General features: G+C 35.8%; 1 protein-coding gene across 1 annotated transcript in view; it reads left to right on the plus strand.

Annotated features, from left to right (window-relative positions):
- LOC103270773 (adhesion G protein-coupled receptor L3) overlaps positions 1–19,706 on the plus strand; it is a gene marked incomplete at its 3' end in the record, with an annotated part of 680,895 nt that overhangs the window by 639,915 nt on the left and 21,274 nt on the right. Inside the window, exons 12-13 of the mRNA XM_008068295.2 lie at positions 6,854–7,039; positions 9,938–9,976. Coding sequence (XP_008066486.2) covers positions 6,854–7,039; positions 9,938–9,976 — 225 coding nt within the window. The remainder of the gene's footprint in view (positions 1–6,853; positions 7,040–9,937; positions 9,977–19,706) is intronic.

A 19,706-nucleotide genomic window follows, 5' to 3' on the forward strand; every position in this document is an offset into this window, starting at 1 on the left:
AGAAATATTTTTAGTAAACTTTAGTAAGAGAAGTGTTAGTGCTGTCTGTAAGCTGGGATATGTGGAATAACTTTATTTCAACTCTGCCTCTGTGCACAGAAAGCTTGAGCCAACATCAAAATATGCATTTTTTGTTTTTTGTTTGTTTGGAAATAAGATCATTGCAGTCCACAATTCCTGGAATGAAAGGACTAAATAGAGTAATCAGAAAGAGTTACTTCTGGTGACATTGCAGAGTACATGGTCAGTGATGGCCAGTGAGAAAATATGTCCGTGGAACTGAACTAAGGTTACAGCAGCTATGGGAAGATCCAGTTAATGGCTCCACTGTGGAGTTATGTATGTCCAGAAACCCAAAGATGATCTTGGTGCTTCCCTTTCCCCCCCTCCCAAGTCCAGTCAAACACTAGGCCTGTCAGGTGTACTTGTAAATCTCTCTCCCGTCAGGTCACTGTTTTTTACTTCTCCTCACACCCACGACCCCATTGCACAGTGACTTTTACTCACCAGATTTTTGATTAACTTCTGAACCCTCTAAACCATTTTCCTGAATTTGATTTCAAATACAGATCTGATGGGAATGCTCCTATATATGCTCCTATATAAACTCTTCAGTACTTTCCTGTTGTTGCTTACACAATCCCCTGATTCTTCATCAAGAGTCTCAAAGGAGGACTTCGAAAGCTGCTCCTAACCCACCTCTCCAATCCATGAAGCTGCTCCTAACCCACCTCTCCAATCCATAAATCCCAGAGATATTACCTTTTGTACTGTTTCCCTAAGACTCCATGTCCCTCCCTCTTGAGAGCTGTTCCTTCTGCCCGGCGGCCCCCACCCACCTCCCAGCTTAATTCTGTCTTTTCCATTCCACTCAAATTAAACATTCTTCCTCAGAAAAACGTTTCTTAAATTATCCCCTAACTTCATACACCAGGTTAAAACATTTTGAAACTACCCCACCATGCTGGGATTCTATATTGCTCTCAACAAAATTAAAGTTAAATAACTGTACATTTAAATTTTTAATAGCTTTTTTTTTTTTTGAGTTGGAGTCTCACTCTGTCGCCCAGACTGGAGTGCAGTGGCCACTCCCGGCCACCGCAGCCTCGACCTGCTGGGCTCCGGCGATCCTTCCACCTCAGCCTTCCAAGTAACCGGAACTACAGGTGCGCGCTACCAAGCCTGGCTGATTTTTTGATTTATCGTAGAGATGAGGTCTCGCTGCCCAGGCGGGTCTTGAACCTGCGGGCTCAGGCAGTCCACTCACCTCAGCCTCCCAAAGGCAGGGGATTACAGGCTGAGCCACCGAGCCCGGCTTTTAATAGCTTTTTTATTGCTAATATATAAACTCCTTATTATAAAACATTCTGTTCACCATGGCACCCCCAGACCTTAACACAGTGCTATCGAAATGCAAATGTTGGTCAAAGAACAAATCAACATAACTTGAATGATTAAGTGTTGAAATAAAAGATGGATAGCTCAATGGATGGGTATATATATATATATATATATTCATCCTATCTTTACAAAAATGAGACATAAATATGTGCTTAATATGTACACACAAATACACATAAACAGGTAGCAATATTGGATTTTGAAGGTAGAAATAAATGCTTTTTCTCTCTTTGTTGTGCCTGTAGTACTTTGCCTTCGCAAACCATGGTTATTCTAGACTTTTACTTTTCATGTACCATATTTTTGCCTTAGAGTGTGTTGTCTACTCTATAGCGCCCACCAGTATTCCACCTGACTTGATCATGTTCATCTTATCCTTTAAAGTTTCCTTTGGTTGTTACCTTTTCATGCTCTGCCTCCATTTTCCCAGGTGTTAATAGTTCCGGTCCTGTGTTCCATAATACCTTATACACATTTCTATTATTACAATTGCAGTGTTGAGTTGATATTATATGCCTTTATATATCCCACCCCAATCTCAACTGGTGGAATGTAGCTTCCTGAAGGCAAGAGCTATATAAGATTCATTTTTATTTTCTCAGGAAATAACAAGTGTTCAAACAATTGTTGAAAAAATGGAAAAAAAAATGCTATGATGCATTCACTTTTAAGATGAAAAAAGGGCCTGTAGTCTCAATGACTTGCTAGGCTGAGGCATGAAGATCACTTGAGGCCAGAAGTTCGAGGCTGAGCAAATATAGCAAGACTGTGTCTCTAACATTTTTTAAAAATAAAAGTGAAAAAAAAAATAAAGGTGAAGAGAGGATCAGAAAGAATAATTAGTTACAGGAATTTTTATTTTACTTTAAAAATCTACTTTTCATATTCTTATTATAAACATTTGTTATAACCTGTTTGTACTCCAGTTTTTTCTTACAACATTTTTGTTATTGAACATTGAAATTCAGAGTTCTTTTACATTAAGTTTATTCTTCATAAGAAAATACTTCTTGAATGCTAAAATATAGTCACTATATTTTAAGAGAATCCACTAGCGATTTTCATATCTGACTCACTGATTTATAAAACTGAACTGTTATTGAACTGTTAATTGATACAATAGCTGATGTTCTCATCATTATCTTTTATGTTGAAAGCAGTTATGTTTGGTCTCCTGCATTTTCAGCTTTTTCATTACTGTACATAAAGAAAAGTTAAAATTTTTATATAAAGGAATTATGTAGGCTTCTTTTCCATTATATCTTTTCCCATCTCAATAGTATAATAATTCATATTGAGGACTGTGCTTGTATAACTACACAGAAAAAAAAATTGAATTACACTATGAGAATACCAGTACTATTTTTTTCTCTGATAACTAATTTGCTTTTCGTAATGATTACTGATAAATATGATGAAAGTCAACACTTGTATTCTTAGTTTTAAAGATATTGCCTAGTTTAGTAGTTCTCTATTTTTTTCACCTTGATACATTTAAGCGACTCAAAACACCCCCCAAGTCCATCTAACCCTAACTTTTTTCTGATAGAAAAAGTATTATATGGTAACAAACAAACGGAAGGGAAAAAAATCATACTGACAACAAAATAATTACACAAAAACTCATAATTAACAAAATAAAGCAATAATAATTCTACAAATATGTTTATTATTATAAGAAAGAATAGGTGGAAAACTTTAACGAATGGAAGATACAGACACTACAAATGATGCATTAATTAAAAGAATGTCCCTTTGGAAAATTACAGAAATTCCAGCTATCTTGATATTCCTGTGCTCAGTTGGAGTTTCACAAAATTTCCAATCAATTATATCAGGTATTCGGACTTACTGATGGGATACTGAATTTGAATACTGTGAATATATTAACATCTCATTAATATAGTTACTAGATATTGAATTTCATTTTATTGTATTTTATTTCAATAGCTTTGGAGGGGTACAAATAGTTTTGGTCAGGGCTTTAAGTGTACCCACCACACCCACCTGTGCACATAGTACCCAGTAGGTGATTTTTTTATGTTCCTCCTTCACCTCCCCCCTCCCTTCTAAGTCTCCAGTGTCCATTATACCATTCTGGATGTCTTTGCATATCTTTCGTTTAGCTCTGTTTAAACAGAACATGTGGAATTTTAGAATTTAATCGATATACTAGATTATCAGTAAGTAGCACAAAAGTATCTATAAAACTTAAATGTATGAATTATCGTCACATTTATGTCACTTTGTGACCACTTAAAAGTATTTTCATGACCCACCAGGAGACCTTGAATGCTACTTTGATCTACCTTGAATTTGTTAGATATTTATCCTTGAACCCTATAATGCATTCTGTCTGTTCTTACAGGTATTTTAGTAATAAGGATCCTGACTATGTTTTACAAATTCCTTAAACTCAGTGCAAGTATTGCCTTTTTAAAGAATTTCTAAAAAGTACTTATTAACTATACAATAATACTTGATCATATTCTTCTTGAAAAATTTTAACATTACTAGTTGGGTTTGGTGGCTCATACCTGCAATTCCAACACTTTGGGAGGCTGAAGCAGGAGGATTGCTTGAGCCCAGTAGTTCAACATAGTGAAACATGATCTCTACAAAAAAATAAAACATGAATAGGGCATGGTGGCCTGTGCCTATATTCCCAGCTACTTGGGAGGCTGAGGTGGAAGGATCACTTATTACTTATTGTCACAGGAGGTTAAAGCTGCAGTGAGCCGTCCATAATTGTGTCACTGCAATTTAGTCTGGGTGACAGAGTGAGAACCTGACTCAAATAAATAAATAACATCACAGATAAGAATTTCCTTTGATTCTCACTTTTAAGGCATTTTATATGTGTTTAAACATATAACTATGCATATGTATGAAGAATAAAGACAAAAACATTATATGTTATTTTGCATAGTAGCATGTATATAATTACATATGTAGTATGTTTATATTTCTCAAATTACATGCAAATATATATTAGTACATATATATAAGTAATTTTTATCTGCGCTTAATACAATATTGTATACCCTGAAGATTGGTCTTAACAATAATCACTTTCATATTTTTAAACTGTTATATAATATTACATGATATGAGAACTTACATTAATGTGAGTAAAGTTGGTATACAACCCCCCCACTGCTAAATTAGACTGGCTTAAAACAAATTTTTTTTAATTAAAAAAATTAACTTGGTACAGATACACCTGAGTAGTTTTACATAGTTATAACCCATTTGTTTTCCATCATATGCAAGCTGGAATGAACATCTTCGAACATTTCTCTTTGCGTATTTGTGCAATTATTTTCTATGGTTGATTCTCTGGGTTATGCAGTCTTCACATGTCAAAGTTTGATAGATACTGGTAATTTGCTCTACATTGGGGCTGTACAAATATACACTCGTAGTAATAGTTTATGAGGGAAATATTCATTTCCACAAACCCTTGCCAATGCTTGATGTTATTAACTTTTTTTTTTTACTTTTTAGGTATCCCAATCACTTCAGTTTATGTATTATATTTCTTTAACATTCAATCCTGCTACAAACTCTAAGCATTCCTCAGCAGACAGTGAGGACCTTTCTGACAAGTTTTAATTGTGTTCCTTGTAACTTTCTTTTTGTTTGTGATTCAGTGTTATTTGTTAGACTGCCCTTAAAAAAGAAAAGAATATTATTTCTTGAATAATAACACTATTATGTATTTAAATAATAGGACAAGTTAAAGTTTGGAAAGATACCTATCAAACCATTAACAAACTTTGGAATGTGGGAATATAAAGTAAGAGACTGTTAGGTCAGAATCTCAGCAAGGCCTCCAAAATTTTAAAAAGGTCAGACCAGATGTGTGATCCAATGCCATGTGAAAGATGCAAAGAATTGCACAGAAGGTACATTGGGAAATATAGTTTATTTATGAAGTAAAATGGGGGGAGAGAGAGATTGATTTACCTCCCCAAGGTAGGGGAGGGGACCAAAGCTTAGGAAAATATGGTGTCATAGTTCAAAGAGCCACATGGCCAGACCAGAGCTTTGCAAAGCAATGGCAAATGACTGCTTGATGTTGAATGCCTTTAAACCCACCCTTTTGTGGGACCAGGTGATTGGGTGGTGTTCTTTTTTCTTTTCTTTTCTTTTCTTTTCTTTTTTTTTTTTGAGTCAGAGTCTCACTCTGTGGCCCAGACTGGAGTGCAGTGGCCGCTCCCGGCCACCGCACCTCGACCTGCTGGGCTCCGGCGATCCTTCCACCTCAGCCTTCCAAGTAGCTGGAACTACAGGCGCGCGCTACCACGCCCCGCTAATTTTTTTGATTTATTGTGGAGATGAGGTCTCGCCAAGTTGCCCAGGTGGGTTTCGAACCCGCGGGCTCAGGCAATTGACTCACCTCGGCCTCCCAAGGCGCGGGATTACAGGCTGAGCCACACAGGCGGCAGGCAGATAGGTGGGCCGGTCATATAATTGTAGCCATGGTGATGGGTTCCATCTGTGTCATAAAGGTAGCAAAAGACTGATTAGGATACTTGCTTCTTATGGGTGGAACAATTATCAATAGCTACCTCTGAGAAACTGGTTCTGTCTTTGATTAGAGGGCAAGCTAGGCATTGTTAAGAGAATATGACAGAACTAATTTAATTTCAAACTGATAAAGAAAATTATAAATTGGGAAATTGCACTTATTTACTTCTTTTTTCTCTTGTTTTCCATGACTTTCTTATAAGTTAATATAAATTTCTATCTCTTATTAGACATGGTTATCAAATTTGTTCAAATGATCATGAAGTACTTGCCTTTTTCTCTTTTGACACCTTTGAAAGGTTAACAATTTGATACATTTTTGTAGAATATACTTGAAAAATCAGCATGTATGTTTAGAAAAAAATTGAAACTAAACAATAGTTTGCTACTTAGTGTAAGTGAAGTTTCTTATTATGTCATTAGTAAGAAGGTGAAAATCACTTTGTAAAGCAGGACTTTTATTTGGAGTAGAATTTTGCAGAATTTAAGCAACTGATGACTTTCATTGTGAGTTAAGTGCTAAACTAGGTGCAAAGGGAAATTTGTATTTGCCTCTGAGAACTTAAAATATGGTTGGGGAATCACAACACACTCAACAAAGTCCAATTTAGAAACACAGAAAAAATAATGGAGCAAATCTTAGACTTAACCACCCACATAGATGATTAAGGTAAGAATAATTTTTAGGAGCAAGATTTCTCAGGAAGAGTCTTCTGAAGACATGACTTTGAAGTCGGGTTTTGAAGAAAAAGATGAATTCACAGGAAAAACTAGGGGGTGCATTTCAGGTGAAGATGACATGTAGCAACTATTTCTTGAATCAGTGAATAAAAATTACATGCAAAAACAATTGTCAAAAAGAGACCAAGGAAAGTATTTGTATAAGATCGCTTTCCTTTTTGTTGTTTCAAAACTGTAGTTGAAATCTGGAGAGACAGCTGCCAACATTGCTAGGGAACTGGCTGAACAGACAAGAAATCATCTGAACGCTGGGGATATCACCTACTCTGTCCGTGCCATGGACCAGCTGGTTGGTCTCTTGGATGTGCAGCTCCGGAACCTGACTCCAGGTGGAAAAGATAGTGCAGCACGGAGTTTGAACAAGGTAAGGACCCCAGTTATGCATATCTTTAAAGTAGTACATTCAGGAAGGCTTCCCTGCTTAATTTTTGTCCTCCTACACAATCTGATTCTAAAAAGAAATCACTAGTTATATTCAATTCATTTTACCATTTCATTATAATAATGGAACTATTTGCTTTTAATCTAAAGAAGTAATGAATGATCATCTATCCATATGTAGTTTGAATTTGCAATTCTATTTTCCATGGTAGTTACTCTGTTTTGTATGCTAAATTCTGACAAAGTTACAGTGGATGCATGCAGTTTCTTTTGTTTCTTACCCCTCCTTCAAACCTTTATATTAAAATAATTGACAGTTAAACAAATGTATAATCAATAAGTAGAAATTTAAAAATAGTAACAAGAGAATATTAATAATCTACCATAGATATTTTTAAACTGAGATAATCTACCTATTAGTACTTTTTAAAGCTCAGGCAAGTAAATAAGTTTTAATTTTTATTTCCTTTTGATTTTTGAAATCATTCAGATTTTGCATCACTCTTATTAAAATTTTAAAAGTTTAAATATATTCCCCAAAATTTGAATTGCAAATAAAGAAAGGATTTTTAAAGTTTCAGATACAGTGCATTTATGAATTTTTATTTATATTTCTATAAATAAAATGAGCATTTATTGATTAAACAAAATATATTTTACATATTTGTATGGAATATTATTTATTTATGGAACAGAATATCACATGCTGAAAAACATCAGCATTGTTTACTATCAAATAACATGTATACCCTGAATGGTATTTGCATAGCAGAGATGCTCATTGATTGAAACTTGATTTTGGGGCCTTGAATATCATGGTAGTCTTATTACTTTAAAAAAAAAGGCAAGAATTTGACAGTGACAGACTAATGTTCCTCTATGGAATTCACTAAAATAACATTCCTTTTTAGAATGAAAAATGACTCCACAGAATGATCTTTTAATATGTTTAATTCTTTTGTGTCTTACTAGGATAAGAATTTTGCTCACCAGAATGAAAGAAATTTTTAAAATAACAATTGTTTAACGTAGAAAACCCAGATGTTTTATTTGGCAAATCCAGGTGTTTGTCTGTGATATCATCTGTAGAAAACAGTTAAACAATTTTATCTATTTGATATGAATTATTAAAGTTCTTTTCATGCTGAGCATAAAGGAGTTATTTTTGTCAGTTATGCCCCTGATAGAATCGTAACCAATCCCCTGATAGAATATAATCCACAGCTGCCTATATAATCTGGGCATGCTGTGTTTTTAATGTGTTATTGCCCTGGCTGACTGGATGCTATTAATGAATATTGCTGCCAGCTATTGTTATCATAATGTACTGGAAGTAGTCATTTCTATTAACGTTACATATCCATAACATGACTTGTTATAGCAATATTTTGTATCTTTATTTAAAAATGGTATTGATGTCTGACAATATCAGGTAGAGCTGGCAATTAATGTCACATTCTAACTGGCTACAGCTAATCAGCTTGCCTACTCTGAATATCAAATAACTACATAATGGGCGAATTTCCATTTGTGAAGCTTTTTAATGTTCTCTTTTGTTTCCCATTTGGCTCTTTTCAATTGTTTATATAATGTGGTTTGTCATATGTTAATTTGCATGATGGGGTGAGGAGATGGGAGGGCAAAGGTTATTCACGTGCTTGCTGGCTTGCTCTCATTTCCTGTGGTTCCCACTTTCCCTGAAGCAGCTATAACCCATCGGATGTGTAAAGTCAACTCCATACAAATCAATCGTGCGCCCCATTGAAATTCTGGAGGGTTTAGAGTCCTGCAAACCATGATGCGAGTCAGTGATCCAAATGACAGCCCTGGCAATTTACTTGCACTCACTCATTCCTCACTTAATTCTTTAGAGGAGTAACTGCTCTATGCTCATTGAAGAATGCATGAATTAGAGTTGGGAGAGTCTTAGCCACACAAAAGGCATCAGAGTAACTGCTTCTTAAAACTGAGTAATTTTCTCCTTCAACAATCAAGGCTACTGAAGAAAAAAAGAGAGAGAGAGAAAGAGAAAAATCCACAATCTAATGTATGAAATTATGGCTCATTTATTTGAACAGGGTGAATAAACTTCATTTCATCAGCAGGGAAATTTTGGGGGAACTGAATATGAGTTGCTGTCAACCTTTTGCCCAGAAAAACATCACTCTGTGCAAACAAACACAAATAGGCTTCTTACCCCGCCAAAGTTGCTAAAATGCATAATTTGGTTTATTTTGGTAGAAACTGTCAAATGAAGTTTTTCAATAAGTAAAAACAGATAAATTAAGAGATTAATCACATTGTTTTCATCTTTTAAATTACTTCCATTTTGGTATTTTTCCCTTTGACTCAAATAGTCATAATAAATGGGCATTTCTATTTTCCCAATAAATAGAATTTTTTGTATGTATGAGCAAACACGATTTGTGGTGCACATTATCCGTGTATCTTACCTGTAGACCACAAATAATCTATCTTTGAAAAATGGGTTCCAACTTTTGATGTAATTTCTTTAACTTCATATGTCTTCATTTGTTGCTCATAAATAATTAACTAACCTGATGTGAAATGAATCATTTCCAATGAAGTATATTGATTTTCACTAATTCATACTAAATTTATTCAAAGATTTCTTGCTATCATTAACCGCTGTATACCATCCAATTTTCACTTAAGTTGTTCTGGAGGGATGTTGGCTACTCTTTTTCAAGCCATTGCTTACATTTTGCTGCTGCTTAGCTTCCACTGTTCTTCTAGAAGATGGTGAAAGACAAAATAAGGTGTTTTGTGTCAATGTGTTCTTGGATTTTTTTCTTGTTTTCTTCTGTCACTAACTTGTTTTTTCTATCCTGTGTTGAATCTGCTGTCTTAATGGATTCAGCTTCAGAAAAGAGAGCGCTCTTGCAGAGCCTATGTCCAGGTACTTTCTGCGTTTTTATAAATGTGTTAAGTTGTTGAATGTCTCTGTTGCGATAAAATGTATGGACATCTGTTAGAAACATGTACCCTGTTGAACTAAAGAATTTTCAGCGAGGGCATGAAGGGTGGAAATGAGAATACACGGAAGGGTGTGTGCTTAAAAAAACGGCAGTGCCAATGCTCTGTCAAGAGGAACACAGAATAAAATGGAGGTGCAACTTGGGATGTGAATATTTTGATCATCATTAAGAGGTGAGTTGGGCGTCATATAAAAACCTCTAATTTTTTTTTTTCACAGAGGTGGGTATGAAAGCATTTCATGTACACTGTGGACAGGCTGATATTTGAGTAACAAGTCATTCAGAAATGAAACTCTCTAGTCATCTAGTGGTTGGGGGAAAAAAAGCAAAGAAACTCAAATCAAAGTCTTTTAAGACAGCAAGTAGTCCAGGATACTTGGAATATCATGTTTTTGTTCCAAAATGGAACTGTTTATTGGCTGAAGATATGCGTGTGAACTATCTTACTCTCTCAATGATTGCAAAAAATGTTTATGCCAATGCAAATGCAATTTTTGTCTGGCTAACATGTTCTAATTTATTTCTAAGCAATAAACCATTCCTATGTTTGTGGGTTTTGTATGAAAGAGAACACTCATAGAAGCAGACCCCCTAGTGTTTTTTTACAAGAAAGGAATGGAGGAAGAAGGAAGGTGAAAAAAATATGAAAATTGTTTGACTGTAAACTTTATTCTTCATGCATACATAGCAAAACATTTTTAAAGAAGAAGCATTCAGGAACCAAGTTAATGGCTATGAGACTGGCAGTCTAAACTAAATCTTAGGAGTTAATTCAAGGTTGAACATAATATTGAGGCAGTGATTTTTTTAACTTGAAATTCTTAAAAGGTTAAGTTGATGTAAACACTAAATTTCATCATTTATACCTTTCTAATGATCTGAATATTCACATCCTCTATCCTCCTGGGTATTATAAAACTGAGGCTTGGATTAAAATCAAGAAGTGACTAGTGAGCGTAAAATCATAACAAAAGGAACTAGAAGACCTTGGGAAAAATTTAGTCAGATTGTAAAAAGCACAGTACAGTAAACATTTTAATAAATGGAGATATCTCTGTATGGTAGCTACAGTCATTTGCTTAATTCTGGCTTGCTAATTCTTTTTCTTCCAGCTGCTCTATTTAAAAATTTCATACATGAATTTCTTCATCTCCTCAACAAATATTAGTGAGCAAAACAAATATAGCACAGTCCCTATCCTAGGCTTTTACCGTCTAGTGGAAAATATTGATTAATAAATGTTAGTACATTAAAACTTCAGGTAGATTAAAATACTGTTGAGTAGATTCGGGTTCTTTCATTTATACTCTCATTCTGGGCATGTGTACTGATCACTTTGATTGGGTTTGATGTTTTCCAAGTCTCCTCAGCACACAAGAATGCATTATAAGTGGTTCCTATAAGTCAGTTAAATCTGTAGATGTCTGAACTTGTCTATTATGTGTTGATTCTGCAGGAAAGGAAAGATTGATTTTCCTGACCTATCATTAGGTTCATGACTAAGGTCTCTGTAACAAAAGACAGATTAACAAGAGAAAAACATAAAACTATTTTAATAAAAGTTATGTGTGACATTGGAGCCTTTGGAAAAATGACTCAAAGAAATAGGCAAACCCGTGTATTTTTATGCTTTTGATAAAGTGGATAGTCATGGGGAAATATGACTGGGCAAAGGGGAGAATGATCTAATGGTAATAAACTGGAGAAACTTAGCAAGGCCTGTTTGTTCAGATTCTTCTTGGCATCTCTGTGTCTTCAGATCCTTTCCTACAGGTACAGGGAGGGCATCTCTCTAAGGAGGATATTATGACCTGCTTCAGGGAAAGGTTAGAAAATTTTTCCTCAGTTTTATGATTTGCTTCAGGGAAGAAGGGCAAGGGGAAGATGAGAGCTGCCTTCCTGCTTCTGCTGTTTTCTCAAATGCTAAAGTGCAGTGTTGGGGATAGCATGTCTTATAACTTTTCAATTCTTACCACTTTTATTCTCAAGATTTTTTCTGAGGATGAGAAATTATTTTAAAAAATGAAAAAGATAGCACATTTTGTACATTTTATCCTAAATTTAAAGCCATTAGAATAAGGATAATAAGCCAGGCTCGGTGGCTCAGCCTGTAATCCCGCGCCTTTGGGAGGCTGAGGTGAGTGGATTGCTTGAGGCCACGGGTTCGAGACCCGCCTGGGCAGCGAGACTTCATCTCTACAATAAATAAAAAAATCAGCCGGGAGTGGTAGCACATGCCTGTAGTTCCGGCTGCTTGGAAGGCTGAGGCGGAAGGATCACCGGAGCCCAGCAGGTGGAGGCTGCGGTGGCCGGGAGCGGCCACTTCACTCCAGTCTGGGCGACAGAGTGAGACTCCAACTCAAAAAAAAAAAAAAAAAGAATAAGAATAATAAGGGCATTTTGCAAGACAGTCATTTAAAAGGAAAAATAATTTGAACATTGAACAGAGTTAAGAAGATAAACTTTTAATTTGCATTTTACTGTATAACACAATGGATCTTTGTGTTTAAGAAACTGTCCAGTTTTATTTTTCTAAGGTTTGGGAAACAAATTGCTTTAGGGTATATGACCTATACTTTTAGTGTACAATAGGTAGAAGAAATTGAAATATTCTTCAGCATTGAAAGTCATATGTAAGTGACCTATACTCTTAGTGTGTGTAATAGGTAGAGAAATTGAAGTATTCTTTAGCACTGAAAGCTGAAGATCATTTTTGAGCTGAGCAATATTAGGATTGTTTTTTGATTGCGATCTATGCTCTCCTTTTAATGGGGCCTTTGGGATAATTAGCCTTTCAGTATTCAAACCTATGAAATGCATGGTCATTCAAACATGAACCTCTGATGGAAAATTAATAGAAGAGTTTATTCAATGGCTGATTTCCTAGTGTTATAGTTGACTGACTATGAATAAATATTTCAGCTATTGACTAAACAGCTGATAAGATCAAATGCAAACAGAATATTGGTGAAGCAGAAATGCTCTGCTCACAGATGTACAGCACTATGTCTGCTGGTCTTAATGTAGATTATTATTCCATGATATTCCAAAGTGAATAATATTTTAAACTTTAGTTTATTTGAATCTTAAAGACTTGTTTTATGTTCCATATTGCTTCTATGCTCAGAGTATATTCAGAGCTCCCTATGAAATAGGTGTGAAATACACTTGAAGTGCCTTATGCATTAAGTTTGAAATAAGATGCAATCATTTAGTCATCCTAAGTTTCCTAAAAAATATGACTTTTTCATAGGCACAAGCAATGATTATTCTAAGGTTGATTTTGGCTGTCTAAATCCATTTTGCTTTCAATTATTTAAAGGCTCAGTGTCTAATTTATGAATTATCTAAATCTATCTTTTATGTCTTCTAGCCTTCAACTTTTCGTCTATTTCACATATAAATAAAAACCCAGTGAAATTTGAACTGTCAGTTGTCAACAGTGATAACTGATCTATAAATAAACAATTAAAAATGATAGGAATGATATTTTAAATAATATGTGAATTACCTAAATTCCATTATACTTGCATCCCAAGAATTTAAAAAAAAAACAAAAACATTGGGTCCAGTATGTTTTATTTTTCTTTTTGTTTAGTTGTAATTTTAGATCACACTAAAATCTTTGTTGACTATCAAAAAATAAAAATTGGCATGTGTCATAGTAAAGTACATCATTTCTATATCTTGGGATAATACCTTCAGACAACAGTTTTGCTGGGCAGAGTGGTGCATGCCTGTAGTTCCAGCTACTCAAAAGGCTAAGGCAAGGGGATTGTGTGAGTCCAGGAGTTTGAATATAGCCTGGGAAATATAGGTAGACACTATTCTTAAAAAAAAAAAAAAAAAAAAAGATTTTTATACCAAAGAATACAAGTAAGGTGTGTGTTATGCATGCATGCATATTCAACAGTTGCTGTGATAGAATATTACCAGAAGGGAACTTTGAAGATGTGTTAGTTGAGAAGATGAAATGACTGGCTCAAGGTGACACAACTAGCACCAGTGGTACTATTGCTGCTCCCCTGACATGCATCCTGTGCTGTTTTAATACCATAATTAAAGAATAACAATGATTTTTTATCATCTTGCAGGACCAACCTCATCATTTGGCAGTAGGAGGCAGGCTAGATCATTTGGTTTATATTTCTTGATTTTTTTTTTTTTTTTTTTTTGCACTGTATTTCAGAGATGAAACAAAGTCAGACAAATTTTTTTCCAATTTGTTTTTTTGAGACTAGGGTCAAATGACTTTGTCGTAATTATTTTGTGCTGCCATATTAAGGTCACATACAAACGTAATTTGCTTTAAAGTTCTTTTCTATGCAGAGAAGAATCTGATTAAAAAGTTACCATCTTAAGAGAAGAAAAAACAAGTAGAAAATGTAATAACTCTACATTAAAGGAGGAATCTTCCCGCCTCAGTCAAAGTGCTAGGCTTGCAGGCGGGAGCCGCCACGCCTGGCCTGCTATAAATGTAATCATAACTGAGATTTGAAATTTTTTTCTTCATCTTTCAATCTCACATTGTCATCTTTTAAATAGCAATATTTGTTAGCATTGTTCTCTTCTTTAGCAGGAACTATTAAGAATTACTGGTGTCTATTTTTACTGCTTGAAAAGCAGAACATTTTTCTAGTTAAGAAATATATTTTCATTTTTATCAATAACTTCTTTTATCCTATAAATCTTAGATGTGGTATGTTCTCCCTAGAGAGTCTGCCGTCAACTGTGCTTAATTGGAAACATAAGTACATCTAGGTATTGATATGAATCCTTTGAGATATTGTTTAGAAACTGCTGTTACCTGCATAGCTAGGTTGAGAACTGATCAGAAAAAAATGATTAATAGATGTGAACCAAAACAACAAATAAGCACACGGATATTTTGGTTTTCTTTCTTTTTCTTCTTTTATTGTTGAAAGGCAGGGGTTCTATGCATTTTTTAATGCTTACAAAATATTCAAAGCAAGTCCTCTTCTTATTTCAATTTGGAACTATAGTTTGTTCATTTTATTTATTGATTTTTTTTTTTTTACCTTAACAATCCACTAGAAATCTCTATCCTAAGAATCAACAATGCAAACCCATCTCTATCTTGGACTGTAAAACATTACATAATAGTCAACAATAAAAATATTTAATAATTGCTAGTTGAACACATGTGCCCAATAATCTTATCAGCACTGGGAATATAGCAGGGTATATTATAAGCAAAAATCCCTACTTCCTCTTCTAGGGTGACAATTCTAGTGGCAGAATATAAACAATACACTAAATATGTAAAATAAAGATATGCCAGAAGATAAATGCTATAGAGAAAAGTAAAGCAAGAAATTAATTACTGAGATGATATCTCAGCAAAATTCTGAAAGAAATAAAGGAGTCTGATCTGCTGATATGCAGGAAAAAGCATTTTAGCAGACAACAGGAAGAAGGCCAGTGCCACTGGGGCAGAGTGAAAAAGCAGAGAACCACTTGGCATCCATTTGCAGTGCAGCAATGCCCAGATTCTGCTAGACCATTGTAAAGACTTCAGCTTTTGTTCAGAGACAGCCAGTAAACCACTGTTGCTTTCTAAGCAGAGAATGGCATTATTTGATATGTTTTAAAAGTGGAGAATAACCAATAGCAGGAAAAGTAAGAGCTGAAACTGGGTGACCAGTTGGTTTATGATGGCAACTTGAGTTATATTAGTGCTGAGTCTCACTCTGTCACTCAGGTGGAATGTAGTGTCATGTTCACAGCTACCACAGCTTGGACCAGCTGGGCTCAGACAATCCTTCTACTTCAGACATCCAAGTAGCTGGAACTACAGGCATGTGCCACCACGCCAGGCTAATTTTTTTTATTTATTGTAGAGATGGGGTCTCACCATGTTGCCCAAGGTTGATCTTGAACCTGTGGACTGAAACAATCCTCTTATCTCTGCTTCCCAAAGTTCTGGGTTTACAGGAGTAAGCCACCATGCCCAGCAGCCTGTTTTTTTTTTTCTTTTGTTTTGTTTTGTTTTTTGAGTCACAGTCTCACTCTGTCACTCAGGCTGGAGTACAGTGGCATGATCACAGCTCACCTCGGATTCAACCTCTTGGGCTCAGGTGATTCTTCTGCCTCAGTCTTTTGAGTAGCTAGGATTATAGGCACACATCATCACACTCAGCTAATTTTTTGATTTTTTTTTTTTTTTTTTTATAGAGACAGGTTTCACTATGTTGCCCAGGCTGGTCTTGAACTCCTGGGCTCAAGCAGTCCTCCCACCTCAACCTCCCAAAGTGCTGGAATTGCAGGCATGAGCCACTATGCCCAGCCCAGATTCCGGATTTTTTTTTAAGTGAAATAAGATATGCTAAGAGGTTGTATGAGAGTTGTCAGAGAAAGAGAGGAGTTAAAATGGCAGAACACTTTTTGCCAGAGCAACTGGAAGAATGAAGTAGTCATTTAGTGAAATGATCTAAATGTGACCAGTTTGGGAGTGACAAGAACAGAACCTCACTACGGGGCATCTTAAGTTTGAGATTCTTATTAGATATGCAATGTAGATGTTAAATATGCAGTTAAATACCCAAATGTGGAGTTCAGTTGAGAGGTTAGCCAACAAATTTGGTAATGTTAAGCTTAGAGGGGAATTTAAAGCCAATGTACTGGCTGATTCTATCAAGGGGATGAGAGTAGAGATAGAAGAGGAAAGAATCCAGGGACAGGAAGAGAAAGCAGTAACAGAGACTGAAAAGCAACTTTAAAGGAGGAGGACCAGGAGAGTAGGGTATTCTGGAATTGACTGAGGTTCTTATTGCAAAGAGGAGGAGGTAATGTTAAGCGATGCTGAATCTGCTCAGAAATGCTGACACAACTTTCCAAGGATAAAAAAAATGCAACTTTGATTGATTTCTAGAAATTCCAAAGCCCAGATATTTATATCATGGCATGTAGCATCTCAACATTTTTGCCCATTCCTTTCAATTTGTGTATGTGTGTTATTAATGCAGACTCTCTGTGAACCAAAGTTGCTACTTGCACCTTTGACAAAGTATAAATTGAATTATGCAAGTTTTACTTGTATGCCTTTGGCACATAAGACAAGTAGGATTCTAAGCTCCATTTATACTGCTAGGAAGAAATTAATGAGTATTTTCAAGTTCCTTGTTTGGTCACTTAATTGGCTGTGTGACAAAGAGCTCTGTGGTGCATGTCAAACAACTTTCAGAGCCCTCTAATGATTTGTGCTTTGCTTGACTTGTGATACTATTCTGTGTGGCCTGTCAGGCTAGATATCCTTGTTAAAGTGGCTAGAATAAATTGGCTAGCAGTGTGCATACAATGTAGTATATTAACTACAGCAACAGGGAGTACTTTTAGCAGCTCTTTCAAGAGATTTCGATGTTTGCCCATAAGCATCAAAGCCAACCCAAACTTTCATTTAATATAATTAAAAGGACATCTGAAAGTAGTTTGAATCACAGCAGGTTCTTGTGGTTTGGTAACCCTTTGTTAAAACCCTGTGAACTTAATATATTTCACAGCTTGATAAATCTGCACTTGATTTATGTCAGTAAGAGAGAAAAATATAAATCTGCACCCTGCATGTTTCTGGTGTCCTAAACCTATTGTTAAAAGACATTGAGATCAAAGAAAGTGACTTCCATCTACAAAACCAGAGTACTTTAGTTTTATTTGGATAAAGAATAGTTATAAGCATTCCCACCTGTAAGTTGTGCTACTACGTAGAAAGCAATCATTGACTCATTTAATGCTACTACATAGAAAGCAATCATTGAATCAAAAGACTGTAAAATCATATGTAATGTAAGCAGAGTCTATCATACACGTACTGTTTAAGAGCTTGAAGAGGTCAGTTCACACATCTGATGATTCAAAGATCTCCACACACGATGATAGATGTCAATGACAGAGATCCCGCTTTGACGTGGGAAGAACATCATTCTGGAAATCTCTCAAAATTCCCCTGGTGGATGTGTCAGGTCAGACAGAGATGACTGCTTTAAAAAGTCATATCTACCTCCTCCATTTTGCATATTTCCTGTAAATAAACAAAGGTTTCAGCTGCTGTTTGTACATAAAATGTTTGCGAACGCTTCAGAAAGTAATTCTAATGAGGGCGGGAAAAAAAATGCTCTTCTGTTTTCAAATAAAATGTTTTTCATCCAAAACAAAAATATTTTCTCTCTTCTTTGCATCAATGCGTAGTCTCTTCTCTTATTTAATTTCTTGATCAAAGGCCGGGTCATTATGTAATTGTAAAACTGTGTATTTAAAGTTCATTGTATGCATCATTGCTTTCTGAAAATACATTTACCTTGAGAAAAATTTTAAATACAAAGATTATAAATAGATATTATTTCTATGCAAACACAAGAGAATACACATCAATTTACTTTGCTATTTCTTTAATAGCTTTATGATTACATAGCTAACCAGAAGGAAAAAGATATTAAAAACAGCATTACAGATTTAAGATCCTACTTTCTGAAAATATCATTAGCTCTTTGGGTACAGGTCAGATAAGAAATGGAAATTTAAAGTGTAATTTGCAGTAAAATACTTGCCTGATGACTTGGAACCAACAAATGATTTTTTAGGACTGTTCCCAACAGAGTTACAATTTTTATATGTTCCTTTATCTATATGCGAATTTTGTACAGCTGGCAATAGCAACTTCACTATGGTAGCTTAAACAAACCACAGCTTTATTCTTGCACTTAAAAAAATGCAGATGAAGCAGTCCTAGATTAGCTTGAAAACTCCATGAAATCACCAGAGACCAAGGCTTCATCTGTTCTTCGGCTCCATTCGTTATCTTTAGCATATGGGCTTCCACCCTCAAGAAGACAAGATGGCTGTTTAGGTTCCAATCATTACCTCATGCTAACCTCCTAACGGGAAGAAGGAAAAGGACGAATAACTGAGGGCGTAGATTTGTCCTTTTTAGTACTCTCCAGAAGTACTACAGGTGAGCACTACCACACCAACTACTTCTGATTGTATCCCACAGGCTCCCCTATGTTCATAGTTTCAGTCTATATTAATAGTTGTAGTTTTGCAGCTAGACATAGTGGCCAATGATTCTGTGTCTAACACAAGAGGGATATTAGGCAACTAGCACATTCTCAGATGCAACTTACAATGCTTTTTCTTTTTCTTTTTTGTTTTTTTTTTTTTTGAGTTGGAGTCTCACTCGGTCACCAGACTGGAGTGCAGTGGCCGCTCCGGGCCACCGCAGCCTCACCTGCTGGGCTCCGGGGATCCTTCCGCCTCAGCCTTCCGAGTAGTTGGAATTACAGGTGTGCGCTGTCACGCCCAGCTGATTTTTTGATTTACTGTAGAGATGAGGTCTCGCTGTCCAGGCGGGTCTCGAACCCGCAGGCTCAGACAATCCACTCACCTCAGCTTCCCAAAGGCGCCTGGACTCTTTTTCTTTTTTAATGATACATAGTGAAGCCAGTGCGGTGGCTCATGCCTGGAATCCCAGCACTTTAGGAGGCTGAGGCTAGAGGATTGTCTGAGCCTGCAGGTTTGAGACCAGCCTGGGCAGCATGGCGAGACCTAATCTCTACAATGAATCATAAAAATTAGCCTGGTGTGGTGGTGCTCACCTGTAGTTCCAGCTACTTGGAAGGCTGAAACAGAAGGTTC

This window comes from Carlito syrichta, unplaced genomic scaffold (genome assembly GCF_000164805.1).
Source record: "Carlito syrichta isolate Samal-C Ts95f unplaced genomic scaffold, Tarsius_syrichta-2.0.1 Scaffold309933, whole genome shotgun sequence".
Taxonomy (NCBI): Eukaryota; Metazoa; Chordata; class Mammalia; order Primates; family Tarsiidae; genus Carlito; species Carlito syrichta.